We start from the raw sequence: 21,324 nt of genomic DNA, 5'->3' as shown, positions 1-21,324 counted from the left end.
AAAGATGCGAGCTTCGGATAAAAAAGTGTTTACAATCATACATAGTAGTCCGTGTCCCGCCCGTTTCTCATTCGTGTCCTGTCCGTGTTCTGACTGTGTCGTGCCCCGTCCGTCCCCGTCCATGTCACGTACGTATCCCGTGTACGTATCGGAACGGGCCCCAGGGGTACGTGTCCCGTTCATCTTCGAACCTAGTCTAGTTCATGTCCCGTCCGCGTCCCGTCCGCGTCCCGTTCGTGACCCGTCCTGGTCCCGTCCGTGCCCCGTCCGTCCGTGTCCCGTTCGTCCGTGTCCCGTCCGTCCGTGGTCCGTCCGTGTCCCGTCCATCCGTGTCCCGTCCGTCCGTGTCCCGTCCGTCCGTGTCCCGTCCGTCCGTGTCCCGTCCGTCCGTGTCCCGTCCGTCCGTGTCCCGTCCGTCCGTGTCCCGTCCGTCCGTGTCCCGTCCGTCCGTGTCCCGTCCGTCCGTGTCCCGTCCGTCCGTGTCCCGTCCGTCCGTGTCCCGTCCGTCCGTGTCCCGTCCGTCCGTGTCTCGTCCGTCCGTGTCTCGTCCGACGCCCGCGTCCCGTCCGTGTCCCGTCCGTGCCTCCACCGAGCCTGCTCCGTGCCTCCTCCGAGCCCTCTCCGTGCCTCCTCCGTGCCCCCTTCGTGCCCACACCGTGCCCCCTTCGTGTCCCTTCCATGTCCTGTCCGTGTTCGTAACCCCTCTGTATTCCGTTCGTCCGTGTCCCGTCCGTCCGTGTCCCGTCCGTCCGTGTCCCGTCCATCCGTGTCCCGTCCGTCCGTGTCCCGTCCATCCGTGTCTCGTCCGTCCGTGTCTCGTCCGTCCGTGTCCCGTTCGTCCTTGTCCCGTCCGTCCGTGTCTCGTCCGACGCCCGCGTCCCGTCCGTGTCCCATCCGTGTCCCGTCCGTGCCTCCACCGAGCCCGCTCCGTGCCTCCTCCGAGCCCTCTCCGTGCCCCCTCCGTGCCCCCTTCGTGCCCACACCGTGCCCCCTTCGTGTCCCATCCATGTCCTGTCCGTGTTCGTAACCCCTCTGTATTCCGTTCGTCCGTGTTCCGTTCGTCCATGTCCCTTCCGTGTTTCGTCCGTGCGTTACCCGTTTGTCCGTGTTCAGTTCGTCCGCCATCCGTATTCCATTCCATTCCGTATTTCTTTTGAGTCTCTTCTGTGTCCGTGTTCGTGTTCCATCCGTGTCTCGTCCATGTTCCATCGTGCCTCTTCCGTGTCCGTGTCCCGACCGTCCGTTGCCATCCATGTCTTTTCCGTGTGTTTCGAGTCTCTTCCGTGTCCATGTCCCCTTCTGTGCCTAAAACGTCTAGATTTGATGACATCTCGAATGAAAATGTTCATTCGAAAATGGACCCTGTTTATGAAGGTCGTTGGCGTGGTCACAAAGGGAGGGATTGAAGGCTAGACTATTTTGATTCACTAGACAATAGTATCACGGAAGAAACACTGTAGAAAATTACCCTGTGGACCGATCCTTTTCAAACTGTCAGACATTAAAATATAACCAATTAGTAAGCTTTTGGAATATTTATTTCATTCGGCTTTAACACCGCTTCACTCCACTCATTAGGTTCTGTACAACATCTGGCTACTGTACGGAAACCAACTCACTCTTTATTCCTTCCTCAGATTTGACTTCTTTGGGATGCTTCCGTAGTGCCTGCTTCATAATTGCCCAGTATTTTCGATGGGCCTTAGTTCCGTTGTGGGGGGTTTATGTTCTTGGGTACAAACGTGACTCCGTGGGCTTCGTACCACTACAGCACAGCATTTGAATAGTAACACAAAACTAGATCCGGCCAGAAGATCGTAGGGCCCTCGTGTTGCTTAAACAGAGGAAGCAGGCGCTTCTACAGACGCTCCTTGAGGTAGATATCTCCGTTTACGGTCCCGGTAGACACGAACGGCGCAGTCCGTTTGTCACATGAGTAGATCGCTTGCCAAATTATGTATTTATTGGCAAACTTTGAAAGTTTCTACTTTCTTACTTTCTCTGGAACATCAAACTTCTGGCAGGAGGAGAACAGTTGCTTCGGAAGCTGCCGAAAGTCTGTTTTGACGTAAGTCTCATCATCCATGATGAGACAATGAGACGTCGTCAGCATCTGGGCGTACAGTTTCCGAGCCCGTGACTTTCCCACCGTACTTTGCCGTTCGTCACGATTTGGTGCCTTCTACACTTTGTACGCATGCAGTTCCTCCCGGACCTTGGCTCTCTGAACGGAAGACTTGGACAGATTCAACTTTTTGGCCACATTCCTGATCGAAACATTGGGTATTCCGTTCATACGCATTCACGACACATCCTGATCACTGATAGAACATCCATTCTGACCGCATTTCTTTTTTCCGTTCGATGTTGGTAGTAACGTTTAATTACACGACTCACCCTCGACTGCACGATGACTGCGACTGCAAGTCGCGTTGTTTTCCGATGTCCGGATGAGAAAGTTCGGGATTTTACAGGTACATGGGCAAAATCAATTCGCGACGTTGCTTTACGGGTGACGCCATTTTTTTCCAATTTTTGAAAAATAACGGTGTTAAAAATACAGTGTTAACAATACACTCTAAACAATATTTACCCAAACTTTCAAGAGAAAATACCCAATGGGTTATTTTCTACAGCGTTTTTTTCCGTGATGCAATTTAATGATAGGCTGAAAAGGATTGGGATATTTGTCAAAAATCAAAACAAAAATTTTAAATTATAAGAATCCGCAACCTTTATTTTTTTTTACTTTTTGTCTGCGAAAGCATGAAGAGAAAGGAAATGTTTTAAATGTAAGATTCTCCGTAAATGATTCGGAGGGATGGAATCCTTCTCGAAGAAAATATGCACCACATGGTTCTTGAAGGAGAAATGTGAACTTTAAAGTTTTGAAAATGTCGTAATTTTACAAATTAATTATTTATGTTGCATCAAAATATAAACTATGTTAAAAACAACTATATTTGGAAGATTTTTGTTAAAAAAATCGTTCAAGGGATTACTTGAATATTTGAAGCTGTTTTTAGAAAAACTTTTTATTGTTTTTTTCTTCATAATAAAAATGTCTATTATGAAGAAAAAAACAATAAAATGTTTTTGTAAAAACAGCTTCAAATATTCAAGTAATCCATTGAACGATTTTTTTTAACAAAAATCTTCCAAATATAGTTGTTTTTAACATAGTTTATATTTTGATGCAACATAAATAATTAATTTGTAAAATTACGACATTTTCAAAACTTAAAAGTTCACATTTCTCCTTCAAGAACCATGTGGTGCATATTTTCTTCGTAAAGGATTCCATCCCTCCGAATCATTTACGGAGAATCTTACTGTATATGATTCTCGGAAAATGGAGGACAAGTAAAACCTTCCACACCTTCAAAAATTGCTTTTGAGTCCACAGACTTGCCTGTGGAAAGCGCTTAGTTCCTTATACTGGTGAATCCTATGAATTTTCATCTGAATCGAAGAAGGTCGCAATTTTCAACATAATTGGATCAATTTGGGTGGAATTGCGTACTTTTATTTCTTCGGGTCATTTGTCAATTGAGCATCTTTACGTAAACATCAACATCATTATATTACCATTGGTGTATAGAAGATGCTTCTACCATTCCATTATGTACTTATTCGCTGCCATGGTAACGCTTCCAAATATATCTTCTACTATTCCCGGTCAGCATTTTATCCACATCGTGTCCTATAAATATCACCTCACATGTGCTGCCCGACGATAAGCTCTCATCGTTGATGAGTAATTATTACTGTATGCTCGTTTCGGTGCGTTAACTTTCGTCTGCCGCAGGAAGAAAACCGGCGTCATCCCGTTGTAAGTGTCAATTTATTTCTATCGAATTACGCCTACGCAAAGCACAGCTGGCTGGCTTTCCGTTGGTCGTCTAGCAGGGGGGCCGTGTCAAAACGGCAGGCCGACTGGCGACATGTCGATGAGACCAACACGTAGCGGGTGCGACAACGTACGGATAGCAATTCCTCGTTCAGTAAGGCGAGGAAATTTTCTAGTTTTCCTGGCACCGATCGACCATACTGCCTCACGATGCACTGTAGGTATCGTTGCAGACGCCTGTAACGCTGTGGAAAATTTCGCAGTAAACCAAGCGCTACTAACTTTCGGTGACGCTTTCGTTCATCAGTTGCTCGCATCGTCCTCCAGCTTCTGATGCAGGATCCAATTTGAGATTCATTTATTCGACCGAATCGAATGGTATATACTTTGGAACCACCATGTGCCAGCAATTGAGTTTGATCCATTCCTAAGATAATCAATATGCAACACGCAGTTAGTTCTTATTTCTATGACCGGAAGGAAAATCGATTCCTCTGCCGTTCGGACGGCTGCGTTCAGAGCGGGCTGTTTTTTTCCTTGTACTAGACATCCCACGTAAGGATAGGATGCGACAGTCTAAAAATAGAAGCTGTCGAGATTTCCACCACTCATTCATGCTTTTTGTGCTTATCGAGCCGAACCTCGTGGAGGCTTAAAAAAGAAACGAATGATGTAGTGGGGTGGGGTAAATCGTATACGACTTTTCTGGGAAAAGTTGGTCGCAAATTTGAGTAGGAAGGATAAAATTATTCAAAGCAAGATGGTAAGCAACACTTTTGGCGGCAATGTACAAGGATATAATTCTTGTGTGTTTGTTCAGAATGTACGACCGCAAAAACGGCTTTGATTTTCACTTGACCAGCAACAATTTCAAGGCCTCGAGCCATGGGGAGGTGAATCCGATTTAAAGAATAGCAATCCCTACAAGTACTCCTTCTGATACGAACATCCAGGAAGATTACAAGTCGTAGCTGAAAAATATATCTGTGATAGTGGAAAGCAACATTCAAAATCGCTACTAAACCACGATCAGAGGAACTCACGGATTTTTAAATTACTCTCTACAATAACCTAGTGTTTTTCATGTGCAACAAATATTAAGTTTTACAGTTGAAAAAAAAAATGTAAATGCTCATCCAACTAAAACTATTTCTAGATTCAAACTAGCTGATATAATAAGGAACAACTGTTAAAAATTTCAAAATTATCGGTGAATTGGTTCCTGGGATATGGTGGTTACCACAAAGGTCTTAAAATTATCACGACTATAACTTATGAAAAGGGGTTTTAAAAAAGTACCCGAATTTACAGAAACTATAAAAAACTGATTTTATCGAATTGTCTCGAAAACGGCTGCATCTCTAGGATGTTGCTTACTTGAAGAATCGCAATTTATAATGAGAATTCATTTATTTTCACGAGAACACCAAATTTTACAAATATACGAAAAGTTTCTCTTCAGGAAACTTTTTTGTCCAATTGTTCTTCATCTTTGTCGAGCCATCCTTATTACTCTATCATTCCTATAATCGCACGGTGGATAGATTGGCAATTCGCAAAATTAATTTTATTTTCTTGAAATAAAAAAGAAATAAGTAATTTCTTTTCACTGTGTATTTTTTTATAAAGTTTTATCATTTCTTTACAACTTACAACAGAAAGGTAACATTGATATGTTGAGTAATTAAAATATTTTGCAAAAAATAGCTCTAAATATTTGTTATAAAACAGCATAAATGATCATACTGTTGGGAAGAGGTGTACCATCCCCATCTCCCCACAGAGCTGACCGAATCCTAATAATCGCCTGCTCTCCAGATATTGAAATGTAGTCTCAGGCCACCCAACAAGGTCGGTTTCTTTTAGTCATAACAGAAACCGACTCTAATCACAATTTTTATGTTAAAGATTTGTGGCTCGGTACATGAAATTAGCAGGTAACGACACAAACTGATTCAACCATCAGCCGTGTACAGTTCACAAATATTTCCTTCTCGAGAAAAACTTTTGTTGAATAAATAATCGAAAGTTTTATCAAAACTTTAAACGCGTTTATCTCACAACATGGTTTTTCAAAACTGCGTACAGTCTCATTCGAAAATTAAATTCACTATTTTTAGTGAAGCGTTAAAGTTGAAAAAATCGATCTCAAAGTTTGAGATCGTACAATCACGTCAAGTTTGGAGTTTTTGAAATTTCATTTATTTTGGTGCCTTATTATTAGTTTTGTGTTCTGATCGATCCTGAGGCAGAAGACTGTGCGCAATTTTGGAATTCCACGCACACCTAACCTTAGACAGAATGTCACCACTGGGGCCATTTTGTCCTTTGAAAAAAATTGTAAATCAAGACGAAAATATAAGCTTTTTGAATCCTAAAACCGTTTCCTTTTATTTATTTCCATAGGCCCATAACAACAAAATTTCTATACTTTTTGATCATTTGAATGAGAACTTCCCCTTAAGCTCGGACTGTTCTAGGGTGTTACGTGTCTGCGCTGCTTGTGAGTTGGCGTTGGGACAAAATAATTTAGTTTTTTGTCTGCGTGTGCGTGGGGTTGATGATACGGGGAGGACTTCTCATGCTAAAATGTTTTCAGCAGTTTGTAGGTGCGTAATGGCACACACATTTCATATTTCGAATATACGTGATGAGTTTTTTATCATCTGACAACATGATGCTGTAGACAGTTCGAAAGCACGGTCGGTCTTATCTGGGTGTTTGCCTACTGAAGGCAGGAGTTAGTTGGATATTTGAGTGGGCGAGCAGATGGAGTTATGTTAGAGCAGTTCCACTTTTGTTTTCGAAAAGTTTTGAGGCTAATCTATAGCGATTCTTGGTAGTCAACCCAAAGGTAGTAACACATTCTATGTGTTTTACCTTTCAGTTGAAACTAATGGTTAAGCCATCTCTCAGAAAGTTGTGTGACTTTAATTCGGAAATACATGTTCCCAAAATCGCGAAGAAAGTGCCATGTATTCTGAGACAATAACGTTTTTACGTTACGAAAACAGGACCATGAACAAGTGTTTATCATTATATTCAATTTTCCCAATTTCCCGCATGACGATTTTATTAGTGAAAATATTCGTTATTTGTTTTGTGAACTTCAGTAACGGTATCCGCCATGTCATTACCCAATCGATTTTCTGTACGAAATAGTTCACAACTTTACGAACATTGTTCATAAAATCAAAGGTTGACTACTGATGTTATTCGTAGATTTAGGAACATTTGTTAGGGTGGTAGTTGGAAGGACCGCGTGGGTTTTCTCTAAGCCCTCGACTTACTGGTCAAGCCACGGCAGGTCACGTGAGGGTGGGTTATACAACGACCTCTTAACTGCCCTAGCTCGAGCTTGAGACTCTATATCTCAAGGTCGGCTTTATTCAACGGAATTAGCTAATCAGGGACTCACCGATAGGTGTTGTGTATAAGCAAAGATCTGATTACAATATCCTAATTTTATTAAATACATTTCTTTACTACCTGTGTGTGTCAGTAAATTTTAATGTGCTGGAGGCCGGCTGGCGTCTGCTCTCTGATAGCCTTCCGGGTCGGTGACTATCACGGTTTCGGTACCGTTTCGTGGGACGATATTTGATGGCCACTTCGACTGATGAGTTGGTACTGGGAGACGACGATTAGTGGGTGAGCGTTCGTTGTACAGTTTACCTTCTTGCTATGCTGGGCGTCGGGTACGGTTCTGAAGGTTCGACAACCGTTCGCTTCAAGCACGTGTACCGTAGGGGCGTTCTTTAAGGCCACCTTCGTGCCTCGCAGTCCAAGCCGGACTTGGTGATTTTTTTTTGATTACCATTTTAGTCGCCATGATAAGGTAAAGTTGCTGGATTATTTAAGCATACCTGATTCGCTATTGCAATTAATTAAATGCAATTATCACAATTTCCTGGCTATTGGTAGTTATAACAACCTGTGCTATAAAACTGTTCAATAATTACTTGGATACAATTAAAGTTCACTTGTATCTTCCCGATTAATTTTACGTCAACTGCTTCTTATAAGATTCGGTTAGAAAAAGACCATCTTGGGCCTAAACCGGTAGTAGTCTGCCTCCCTTACTCATTTTCCGCCCGTCCCTATCATTTTTCTTATCATCCACTGAACTGTCTCAGGCGTTACTTTTTATCGAGCAGTTTTTATTGCAGTGTAGTGTGTACTATACCTTACTTAGTACCTAAGCTGTGTAGCGTGTTCAAATTGGCCGTTATATTTTTTATAATTCGTTGGAGATAATTATCGATAGTTTTAATTTAGTACTATTTAAAATAAATTTTAATCTAATATATAGTTTTATTTTAAGGATTTTTAGTTTACAAAAGCTGTATTTATTATTTTAATTAATTGTTACGAACAGTAACACATTAGTTCACAAAATCAAAACATCCTGGATATTTTCTTGTGAACTTTTTCACGAAACTCATTCATGAATTCATTCAATCCTCGTGAACTAAACTATATCCCGAAAGCATGGCGAGAAATAACTGTTAGATTAATTCCCAAAGGGCGCTCAAGCTATGAATAAGCCAAAAGTTTTGGCCCTATCACCTTTAGCTCTTTTCTTCTGAAAGCTTTGGAACGGATAGTCGATCATCACCCCAGGAACGTTAGTTTAGTTGAATATACACTGCACAAAATGCAACATGCATATCAGTGTGGGAAATCCACGATCACTCTGCTTCACGATGTTGTTTACAACATTAAGAAAACCTTCTCGCCCAAGCAATCTAGTTTGGGTGTATTCCTAGATATTGACGGTGCTTTTTACAATATTTCCTTTCAGTCTATTCTGGACCTGCATGTATCTCGGGTTGGATAAACGCAATGCTTAGTAACCGCATACTTTGCTCGAAACTGCGACAGGCTGAGATACGGAAGTTGAGTATTTTTGGTTGTCCTCAGTGCGGCGTTCTGTCACCTTTGTTATGGAACTTGGTAGCCGACGGCTTGTTGAAACTCAATGAGCTTGGATTTCCAACCTACGAGTTTGCTGACGATTACCAAATATTAATTACTGAATTTTGCATCGGAACAATCTTTGGCATTAAGAGCCGTCGAACAGTGGTGTCGACAAGTTAAATTATCAGTTAACCCAAGCAAAACTTCAATGGTTCTTTTCACGAAGAAGCGAATAACAACCAGAGTTCGTCCCTTGCAGTACTTTGATTCTAAGCTACTATGTGCACAGCAAGTCAAATACGTTGGAGTTATATTGGATTCCAAACTGAATTGGTCTGTTCACATTGAGTTCAGAGTCAAGAAAGCGTGCATGGCCTTCGGGCAGCGCAGACGAACTTTTGGAAAGACCTGGGGTCTCAAACCTAAATACATCTATTGGATTTACACGACAATTGTACGTCCAATACTGTCATACGGATGCCTTGTGTGGTGGCAGAGGGAAAAGGTGATGACAGTCCAGTCAAAGCTAAACCATCTGCAAAGAATGGCGCTCATGGCGTTGACTGGTGCTTTCACCACGACTCCGACTGCTGCTCTTGAGGCACTTCTAAATATCAAACCATTACACATACACCTCAAACAAGAAGCACTATCATGTGCATACAGACTGCAGGTTACTGGGCTTTGGAACAGTAACCATGTGGATCTTGCTACCAGTCATACACGATTGTGGTCACAAATGGTTACATGGGGTGAAGATATTCTTGCTCCCAGCGATATTACACTCACATGTAGTTTTCCTTAATACAGAACATTCCATGTGAAGATTCCCTCTCGAGAGGAGTGGTTGTCTGGATATATGGAAAGACAACAACAAAAGCAAGTGGTCTGTTACACTTACGGTTCTTTGATGGAGGGACGTGCTGGTGCTGGTGTCTACTGTCGTGAAATGAGATTGGAACAATATTACTCACTAGGTAGATACTGTACTGTATTCCAAGCAGAAATCTTTGCTATTATGTGCGTGGTACAATAGGCCCTTGAACTGAGTTTGTCCGGCAGAGTTATAAACTTCTGCTCCGATAGTCAGGCTGCAATCCAGGCCCTTAGGTCAAACAAATCACGGTTCAAGCTAGTGACCGCGTGCCAAATCGAAATCGAAGAACTAAGCATTGTTAACAATATCTACCTTGTCTGGGTGCCCGGACATTGCGGTATTACTGGAAATGAATGGGCTGACGAATTGGCCAGGGCAGGTTCAGCGATTGACTTCGTTGGTCCTGAGCCCGCGCTGCCAATTTAGACAAGTTGGATAAGGGAAAAAATACGGTCCTGGGCTTTGTCCGAGCACCGCAATTATTGGAGAAATCTACAAACGTGTCGCCAAACAAAGGCGTTTCTAGAACAACCGTGCCTAGTGATTTCGAAAAATCTCCTACATTTTTCGAAGCTCCACTGCGGTATGCTGACCAAGGCTTCAACAGGCCACTGCAAACTCAATTATCACATGGCAACTGTACGGACTTCTAGTTCGGACAACTGAATTTTAACAGCAGCTTTTTTGTGTATTAGCAGCTTTAAACTATTAAAAAAAATTCTTAACAGCTTTTCAATTTAGTTTTCTTACATGAACAGCTGCTTTTTTATACCTTTTTCTCACTCTTTTTCTGTGCTCACAGTGCTAAGAGAAAGTTTTACTGCTACTATTAATAGCTACAAGATTAGATAATAAGTTTATAATTACATAAATTTTGTAATTATAGATGATGGGTGTAACTTACACGCTCTCAACTCACTGCAAACAAATTTTAATCCCAATTTGCCTTAGTGCCTTTGCCTATTGAAGCGTTTCTCGAAGTATCTTTACATCGACTGATAGAAGCTGAAATAAATTACATTTCTGCCTATCGAAGGCGTTAGATAAACTACTTACACTTCCGAAATTATTGAGAATACTTTTAATTTAATAAGCTAGGGAAATCCACCTTAAACGTTATAAAAAAACTACAAGGGGCAGCCCTATGGGGTTGCACGAGCTGTAGACGTAGGACTATACCACTTGATGTAAAATATTTATTTTATTAGTACATTTATAGTAGTAATAAATCAAACATATTTCTTACGTATGGTTTAATCACAACCAATCAACATCGAATATTACATATTGAACCAAACCTTCTTGGTTATCAGGTCATTTCATTTGTAGTAGATGATTGAATCCGATTAAACTTATTGAAGAAGATCTGAAGAAAGAAGACAGAAAACTGTGACCGAACTAATATCTGGAACTAAAGCTTTATAGCATAAGATTAGCGTGTAAAAACTTTTCTATTGTGTGAGGTAAAAACCCGGACCAGTGAAGAAAAATCAAATTTTAGGCAATATAATCACATGTCATGTATAGACCAAGCATTCTAGCTATATTTTGCCATTATTGTAACTTTCCTAAAGTACGCATACAAATATAGCGAATGAATTATCGAAACTATAAATATACATGTTTGGTTATTGGCTTTCTCAGTCTAGTGTATATGTATCAAACGACTTAATTTTTGATTATCCGACGTTTCGGTCGTTTTTGGCGACCTTTTTCAAGGAAAAACGCCAAAAACGACCGAAACGTCGGATAATCAAAAATTAAGTCGTTTGATACATATACACTAGACTGAGAAAGCCAATAACCAAAAACAAATTACGCCCAGTCGTTCAAAAAAGTATAAATATACAAGAATCGAAAACAATTTTATATATGGACAAGATGCGTTTTTGCAGCGGTTTTTCAAGAGGCAGTGTATTCATTCATAAATAGGCTTTGTAGTATGTACCTATTAGTAGAATCAAAATACTATAGGCTGAGTGGAAATGAATCACGTGATGGGGAAATGAATCAATGAATTGATCGAACGTAAATAATAAACTTTCGTTGTGCAATTTAGTAACAAATTAGATCTAGCTACCTACACATTCGCCTTAAAACACTAAACCCAAGCGCACAAAGCAAAATGAATCAACGCTGATGATGGGTAGAGCGAAAGAGACAACTAATACCACGACATTATGTTAACCGTGTTTGCAAATGGAGCTCGCATGTACAAACTATTTTGTGTACAAATAATTATACATAAAAGTGTGCTGGAAACGAGCACAACACAAAAGATAGCATACGGACAAGCTCATTCACATTCACTGGGTAGCGTACCTCCACAGGCAGTATAACGGACTTCTCACTCAGCTACACTGGTTGTGAAAACACACAGCGCAGTGATCTGCTTCGCCTGCGTTCAACAGGCAACTGAGCTGCTCTGACGAAATCGGTCCGTTTAAATAGTCGATGATGACGTCATTCATAGAAGCGTAGCGCGTTAGGTACAAAAATCTGTCGTACTGGACTAGGGAAGCGCTATCTTCTGTGTGTAAATGGGCGATATTTTGACTAGGTTGTTCATTATTTCAATTTTTAATGCCATGATATCAAAAATCTTTGGGTTTATCAATTGGAATCCATTCTTAGAAGTATTTCGAGGCGATATGCGCAAAAAAATTGAAAATTTATCGTGAGATGGCTGAATTATATGCATTTAAAATTGGACCACTTTTCGTTACATACCATTTTAGTAGAATTTGCAACGTGCACCCCTATATCGAAAACAAAGACGTAGTCCTACGTCAAAATAATATAACTACTGCAGTATATCAGCTATATTGAGCCGCGTGAGCTTGTTTTTTCTGCATTTATAGCTTTCCACGGTGATTCGTTCGGGGCATGACTTTCCGGGTTTGCCAGTGAACTGTCATTTCGTACCTAGTATTGCTTCAATAGTACCAGAATCGTTTGGCGTGTGCCCAGCGGTGCGAACAGCAACTATTCAGTGCGCTGAGTCTTTTTCATGTGATCTTTGTGAATCCGACTACGGAACCACATATCATCTGATATGCAACTGTCCAGCGGTAGCGCAATTGCGATTTCGAATTTTCGGCCGTCCTTATATAGACGAAACCATGTTTGGACAACTGAAGCACTGAGACATACTAAAGCTTCTTATCCAATGTGGTAAAGAGCTTTAGGCTTACTAGCAGCCGAGCTGAACTACTTGTGAGCTTAACTTACCTGTTGTTTATTTTTGTTTTTGTGCTGTTATTTTTCCCATCCTTTCAATTCTACTTCCCCACACCTCCTTGTCCTTTCCTTCCGCTCAGGAAATGATGAAAACACACGGCAAGGCACAAATCCCCGACTACATACGGGGAACGTGCCATTTAAGCTAATATATTCTGAAGACGCAATTGAACTTTTAGTTGATCCGACTACCGGTTTCGGAATTACGAGTTGAGAAAGAAAACCGCCAAAATGTTATGATAGCTAACGCTTAAAAGGTTCTTCTGAAAGCCCGCCAAGGATCATAAGTAATCTGGGGTTCGTGTGCTTAACACCTTGAAAGTGAAGGGAGTCTTAAAACAGAGTTAAACAAGTAGTGAGGTGTGATTCAACCCGTTATTTATTCAGGTAATAGCCATTAAATTAAATTAGGCTGCGGTTGGGAAGTTGGTGTTAAGACTAGGCTAGAGCTAATTGTCTCCCTGAATACCCTCACAGGACCTTTTTGTTTTTTTTTCTATAATTTTCCGTGCCTTGGGTGACGCGATCATCCTCACCCGGCAGCACACGATTCGGCCTAGCGAGCCCTGGATGCTCGCTACGTCTAACCCGTCAAAGAACAGCGATCGTCCTCTGGCCTTGAGCCATAACCGCTAAAGAGGACTTATCCCTCTCGGCATGGTCACTCCGGTATCGTCCTGGGCCTGTCGATACTAGTCAATGAGGGAAGACGCCAGAAGCCGCCATTAGACTCCAGCAACGCCGTCAAGAACCCGCCAAACCCACCAGAAAAATAGCGTAGCCACCATTGTCACCAGTTCCCGAACCCCATCGTCGTCAGCAGCTGTCACGCGAGCGCTCGCAGGACGGCCCCGAACCACCAACAGCTTCCAGTAACCGCAGCGGTACGTACCGGTAAAAACCCACAACCCACACACACAAGCCATAATTCAATAAAAAGCGAATTAGTTAAAGTTAAATTCATTTTAATAAAACAAGTTTTTGAAGTTAACATTTCGGAATAAATTGCCAATTTCACAACCCACGGTTTAGTTAAGTGATAGTACCCTGCACAGTTGTTCGCGAAACTCCTCCGATTACCCAGTAGTAAGCCGACCCTGAGACCCAGTTCGAGGGGGCTCTTGCTACTGAGCTTTACCGGGATACACAGTAGAATAGTTACAGGAGTGCGGTCACACAGCAAATCCCCATATAAACTGGTGACACCATGATGTCCAAATGAATTCAAATGGGTCCAACATTACTTGGATTTGCGGGTCTAGATCACTAATGATCAACCAAAAAAGCTTTGACCACTTTGGCCACCAATGGCGGTTCTTGATGTTCCCGGGAAACTTGTCAAGTTCCTAAGCTAACGTCACACCTATTTTTCAGCGATTTCTTAACCAATTTTTACAACCTTGACTTCAAATGAAAGGTATAATACTGTCATTGACTGCCATTGAATTTCATTCAGTTTTATCTTTTGGTTCCGGAGTTACAGGTTGGTTATTAAGGTCACATAGAAATTTCTCATATAAACCGATATAATCTTAATACCTCATAGGTTAAAAATTAGGCCTAGATGACTGCTGGAGAATCAAAGATCCTTGGAATGTATTGTCCGTTACCGATAATTCCGAAATTCCCGAGTTCCCAGCATATGCTATAACTAAAGCCGCATCGATGATGATTGAGACAATTTTCACTGACAAAGTCTCAAATGAAAGTATAATATCTTGTGTTGAACAGTTGTGCTAAGGATGCTTTCAACAAAAACTTTACATTCGTTATCTAATCTATTTATTCATTTATTTCTCTGAACTTGATTGGGGCTTTGTGCCGCGGTCGTTATCGTACTTGAACTTAGACCCAATAATATTAATTTTATTTTTCAAAGACTTGATAAACTTCATTAGATTTTAGATGTAAGCTAGCATATGCCGATGGCATAAGGATCAATTTGACAGCGCACTCTGCGAAAGACTGTTTTTTTTTTTACAATGGAGAAGACCTTTATGTCCTAGCCCAGTACACGTGCTAACGGTAGGGTCCAATCTACCACACTGGGTGCACTGGGGGCGTGTCGGACTCGAATGGTGACCAGCCATTAATACCGACTAAACTCCATTGGGCTCCGCCATCATTCCTCCCAGGAACTACCTCTCGGTATTACTTCCGGGGGGATGGCTGTACTAAATGTACTCATTCACTCTCACTCACGCGATCATACATCCTGTATGAGGCTTACTTGGGTGCTCTCTCAATCACACTTTGATTCACTCTCAAACACTCCCACATGAGGCTGACTTTTGTGCTCACCTTTTACGTTCCATGCGAGGCTGACTTGTGTGCTCACCTTACTCATTCCTTGCTAGGCTTACTTTTGTGCTCGCCCTACCCATCCATGTGAGGCTGACTTGAGTGCTCACCCTATCACCTGATTCACTCTCAATCGTGCCACTCTATTGTACCTTTGTCACTCCCTCTGGCATCCCATGTGGGACATTTTTCTTAGGCCCCACTTCTGGCATACCATGCTAGGCTGACTTTTGTGCTCACCTTTTTCATTCCTTGCTAGGCTGACTTTTGTGCTAGCCTCTACCAACCTGTGAGGCTGACTTTTATGCTCACCCTTAACATGCAATGTGAGACTGACTTGGATGCTCACCCTTTCACTCCTCTGCCACGCCATGAGGCATCGATAGCTTAGTTCCAACATACTACGCTACGACCCTCCCGTCTTGGCATGAGGCAGTCCACTTATACGCCTATACACTCACTCTTCTTGCTTCGGGGTGGCTGGGTTTACCCCTAACGCGGTTGCCATTCGCTGCGCCAACCTACCTCGGCATGAACAGACCATTCACTCTCTTATTTTGCGCTTGGCCTTTTTCGCTCCAGCTAACCAATCACTAGTTAGCCGTGCCCGCCGTCTGTTGCTCGGTTCGCCAGATTACCTGTAGCCTACTGGCAATCTGGATGGTAGCAGCCGAGACTGCGTTCCACTTCTCCACCGTTTGACACATCCGCTGAATAAGGGTATCCGGGGTTGTGTCCCAGCCACAGACGTCAAGCATTGCTCTTCTTTCGACGTCGAACCGATGACATACGAACAGTATGTGTTCGGCAGTTTCATCTACACCTGGGCAGTCCGGGCAGACTGGGACCTCCGCGTGCCCGAACCTGTGGAGGTACTGACGGAAACAGCCATGGCCTGACAGGAATTGTGTCAGGTGGAAGTGAACTTCCCCATGGGGTCTTCCCACCCAGCTCGATATGCTAGGTATCAGCCGGTGGGTCCACCTACCTTTCGAGGAGTTGTCCCACTCACGCTGCCATCTGGCGACCGAGGTCACCCTGGTGCGCTCGCGGGCTCCCCTATTTCCACGTAGCTCAAAGCACTCCTCATCTTCCCGAATGACCAGCCCGACTGGCATCATGCTCGCTATCACGCAGGATGCATCGTGTGATACCGTGCGGTAGGCAGATATCACTCTGAGGCACATCACGCGGTAGGTGCTCTCCAGTTTCTGTAGGTAACTGGTTACCCTCAGTGCTCTTGACCATGACGGGCCGCCGTACCTGAGGATAGATACGGCAACGCCTGCCAGTAACCTACGTCTACTGGCGCACACCTTTGAGCTGTTGGACATCATTCTCGATAGTGCCGCAACAGCAGTCGACACTCTCTTGCACGTATAGTCGACATGGCTGCCGAAGGTCAGCTTGTCGTCTATAATGACTCCGAGAGACTTCAGACTTCGCTGTGAAGTGATCGCGACTTCTCCCACATGGATAACTGCATGTTGTGCCGACTTGCGGTTGTTGACGATAACTACCTCCGTCTTATGATGAGCGAGCTCCAGGCCTCTCGCGCTCATCCATTCCTCCACCGTGCTAATCGCGTGTTCTGCGGTTAGTTCTACCTCAGGAATTGACTCCCCGTAGACCTCCAAGGTTACGTCGTCGGCAAAGCCGACGATCTTGACCCCAGGAGGGAACTTCAGTCTCAGAACCCCGTCATACATGAGGTTCCATAGCACCGGGCCTAGGATCGAGCCCTGCGGGACTCCGGCGGTAATCGGAACCCTTTTCTGGCCGGCATCGGTCTCGTATATCAGTACGCGGTTTTGGAAGTAACCTTCCAGGATCCGGTACAGACCCACCGGTAGGCTAAGCCGGTGTAACGAGAGCGCGATGGCATCCCAGCTTGCGCTGTTAAATGCGTTCTTCACGTCAAGTGTCACTAACGCACAGTATCGAATACCTCGCCTTTTTCGTTGGATCGCTATCTCGGCAGTATTTATCACTGAGTTGAGAGCGTCCACTGTGGACTTACCCTTCCGAAAGCCAAACTGGTTGCTTGACAGACCGTCCGTACCTTCCGCGTACGGGGTGAGCCTGTTGAGGATGATCCTCTCAAGCAGTTTGCCAGTCGTGTCTATCAGACAGATTGGTCTGTACGCCGATGGGTCGCCTGGCGGCTTCCCGGGCTTCGGCAACAGCACCAGTTTCTGCCTTTTCCATCTATCGGGGAAACGGCACTCGTCAAGGCATCTCTGCATAGCTAGCCTGAACATGTTCGGGTTCGCTATGATCGCTGCCTTGAGAGCGTTGTTTGGAACTCCATCCGGCCCTGGAGCTTTGTTCATTGCTAGGGATTTAGCCACTGCGAGTAGTTCTTCATTCGTCACTGGAGCCACCATTTCGACCGTGCCCGCACTGTCTCGTAGTGCAGGTGGCCAGGGGCTTGTGGCTCGAGACGGGAAGAGTACTTCGATAATCGTTGCCAACCGGTCCGGAGACCGTTCTGGGGGTGAGGAGCCCCCTTTGGTCTTGGCCATCACAATCCGGTAGGCGTCACCCCACGGATTCGCGTTGGCACTCTCACACAGGTTGTCGAAACACGCTCTCTTGCTGCTTTTAATAGCCTTGTTAAGGGCTAATTTCGCAGCTCGAAACACTTCACGGCGGTTCTCTCTTGCATCCTCGGTGCGAGCTCTTTGCATCCTACGTATAGCTCTGAGGCAGGCTGACCGTAGAGCTGCAATCTCGGCACTCCACCAGTATACCGGGCACCAGCCGTTTCTTGGCAGGGTTTTGCTCGGCATAGTGGCGTCGCACGCGCGTGATAGAACAGCTACCAGTGCATCCCCGCTTAGACTGTCGGTGTTGGCCTCCAGTCCCAGGGCCGCGGTGAAAGCTTCGCTGTCGAAGTGATTGGACTTCCACCCGCGTACCTGACAGGGATCTCCCGCCCTCGGATGCTGCACACCATAGTTGATCCTAAAGCGGATTGCTAAATGATCGCTATGGGTGTAGCCTTCGTCTACCCTCCATTCCATGCCTGGAGCCAGACTCGGGCTGGCAAAGGTCAAATCAATCCACGCCTCCACTCCGTTTCTACGGAATGTACTAGCGGAGCCATCATTAGCTAGCACAGTATCGAGTTTCGCAAACGCTTCCATTAGCGCTTGACCCCTGCTATTTGTACAGCGGCTGCCCCACTCCACTGCCCAAGCGTTAAAGTCTCCCGCTATTACTACCGGTTTCCGGCCCACGAGGTCCGACGAGAGCCTGTCGATCATCTGGTAGAACTGTTCTATTGGCCACCTTGGTGGGGCGTAGCAGCTGCAATAGAACACACCATTGATCTTGGCAATCGCCACACCCTCGGCGGAGGGGTGTATTACCTCTTGAACCGGGAACCTTCCCGTTGTACAGATTGCCACCATTCCAGACCCGTCCGACACCCAATTGCCGTTGCCGGCAGGGATGCTGTACGGGTCTGATAGGAGGGCGACATCTGTCTTCGACTCCGAGACCGACTGACACAGCAGCTGTTGGGCTGCTGCACAATGGTTAAGATTTAGCTGTGTGACGTTCACGGCTTCTTCTTATTTGCCTCACCGAAGGGACACGAAGGTCCGCCCATAGCATGTTTATGGACTTGCTTCTTAGCGGTGCAGATAAGGCACTTGTGCGCCTTAGTGCAACCCCGCTCCTTATGCCTCTCCTCGCCGCAGCGACGACATGGCTTTGTGGCCGGACTCAAGGCACCGATAGCACCTATCCACTGAAGGCGGCTGGGGTATGCTAATAGGGCATACCGACCAGCCGATCTTCAGCTTCCCTTTCTCGGTTACCTTTTTGGCATCCGCATTCAGTAGCCTGAGGTAGGCTACTTGGGTGCCAGAGGGTCCGTCTCTCAATCGCACAGAGGCCCGCTCGATTGTGACGCCGCAGTGCTCCTTGACGGCTGCGACGACGTCTTCTGCGGTCGTGAACTCGTCCAAGTGCTTGCACTGGAGAGTTGTTTCCGCACCTAGCGACCTGATTTGGGCGCCCTCACCAAGGACCTCTTGGGCCAAGGCCTTATATACTGCACTTGATTGTGCGCCTCGCTTCAGCACCAGGAGCATCTCTCCCGTGTTGGTGCGTCTTACGCTACGCACATCCTGCCCAAGGGCCGAGAGGCTTTCGGCCGCCTTCATCGATTTAAGGACATCGGCGTATTTGTCCTTGTCGGTTTTTAACCACAAGGCTTCGCCTCTGTCCTTGGCCTTCCTCGCAGGCCGCGGTACCTCCGGTTTCGGTGCCGGCTTTTTCTTGGTGACCAGCGTCCAGGGGTTTGAGCCCCCCTGCCCCGGTCGTGCCGGGTTGCTGGTACCATCGCTCTCCACAGCGAGGTCACTCTCGCCCTCGCTTACCTCACCCAGGCGGCGTTTGACCTTGACGGTTGCACGCCGAGTGGTGTCGGTTTTGGCACCCTCGCCTGGCGACTTCCTAGGGCGCTTCGCATTCGATGCCGTCTTGCGATTGCCCTTTCCTTTTCCCTTCGAGGGGAACTCGGTCGCCGCTCCGATCGACGTGGCTGCTCCGTAGAAGATAAAGGCCACTGTCTGTGAACCTCTATCGACCTTCTCTCTTTCCTCCCTATTGGAGGCCACTGTCTGGGTTTCTGTGTCGGGCCTCTCCCGACATTCCACCCTCTCAACATATGCCTGCTGTTCCTGTCTTGCGACACGAACAGCTTTCCGAAAGACTGTATCCATTTACAATACGACATGTTTATCGAATGAAGTCGCAAGGTCAGCATTGTTAAATTTACCGTATGAACCGTAAACCGGGGTGACATTGATCAATTTTCGAAGTAATCATTGCATATTTTTAGACGCAACACATTTTTTTCAAGTTTAATATTTTTAAACCATGTACTGATGTAAGGAGAACAAGATTGGATGGTTTTACCTAAAATTGTCCGCTTACAACTATTTTTCCAAAAATGATTTCAAGTTGATGTCCGTTTTCGTATTCCGGGGTGACTTTGATAACCTGCATGTTCACCCACATTAAGTTATTGATGTCAATGTTTTTCATTCAAATGTTTGTTTAAACTAATTCTGGAAAGATACTCATTTTTAAATAAATGTTAATTGGTATTATACAAAGTATTCAATGTACTGTAAAATTCGTATAATTTGTGTCCAACTAGAATAAAAGATTCTGAAAACCTTTAAAACTGCTAAAATTGTTTTATTTCAGTGCTTTATCAATGTACAAAATGTTTCATCCATTTTAACACGTTGGAATATTAAACAATAAACAAAAGTTGCGAGTTTTAGCTTAAAAAAATTTGAAATAATTGCCAACTAGTTTCACAAAAAAATGTATTTAAAATAAACAAACTCTTAAAAGTAAATTTGGTACACTCTAAAGGAAAATAAAATCTCGCTTGTAATTTATTACTCTTGCTCAAATCTGATATTTATTTGTTGCTCTGCTTTAATGCTCTTCATCGTTAGCTGTACCGATATCCATGCTTTTCAATCGCTCTCTCGGTGAAAGTATTTTTCCCGCCAAGTGGAAGGAGGCTTTAATAACACCAATTCATAAAGCCGGTAACGTCCATGACGTCATAAATTACAGGGGAATTTCAATCCTGAGCTGCCTCCCAAAAGTTTTTGAAAGTATGCTGTTAGATATTCTCTACCCTGCAGTAAAACACATCATCACTACAGATCAGCATGGGTTTGTTAGAAAGCGCTCAACAACGACGAACTGAATGAGCTATGTGTCAACGCTGATTGATAAATTAGAGAAACGACAACAAATTGATGCAGTGTATGTAGATTTCTCCAAAGCCTTCGATCGCCTTCCTCATCAGCTAGCTGTTGAAAAGTTGAGGCGAATCGGATTTCCGGACTGGCTGACCAATTGGATCTTCTCGTACCTTACAAACCGCAGTGCATCTGTGCGACTTGGAACTGTACTTTCAGACCCATTCGACATCACATCGGGTGTACCTCAAGGGAGTCACCTTGGACCTCTTCTCTTCGTGCTCTTTGTGAATGACATTTGCAGCGAATTGACATCGTGTAAGGTGATGTACGCAGATGATCTGAAAATTTATCGCATCATAACAACTCTGGTAGATTGTTGTGCACTTCAGATG

The 21,324-nt window shown here is 44.4% G+C and overlaps 1 protein-coding gene across 1 annotated transcript; it reads right to left on the bottom strand.

The window, feature by feature from the left end:
• Window positions 1-201: 201 nt before the first annotated feature.
• On the bottom strand, window positions 202-1,254 carry LOC131688203 (protein qua-1-like). The gene has a single exon (XM_058972375.1). It carries the CDS (start codon window positions 1,252-1,254, stop codon window positions 202-204), a length of 1,053 nt encoding a protein of 350 aa, XP_058828358.1.
• Window positions 1,255-21,324: the final 20,070 nt, after the last annotated feature.

Source organism: Topomyia yanbarensis, chromosome 3 (genome assembly GCF_030247195.1).
Source record: "Topomyia yanbarensis strain Yona2022 chromosome 3, ASM3024719v1, whole genome shotgun sequence".
Lineage (NCBI taxonomy): Eukaryota > Metazoa > Arthropoda > Insecta > Diptera > Culicidae > Topomyia > Topomyia yanbarensis.
Note: the sequence above shows the minus strand (reverse complement) of the source record. Positions and strands in the feature narration are given on the sequence as shown.

What these genes read in the sequence shown, in the direction of transcription:
- LOC131688203 (XM_058972375.1), bottom strand. Translation starts at nt 1,254, where the DNA reads ATGGATGGCAACGGACGGTCGGGACACGGACACGGAAGAGGCACGATG.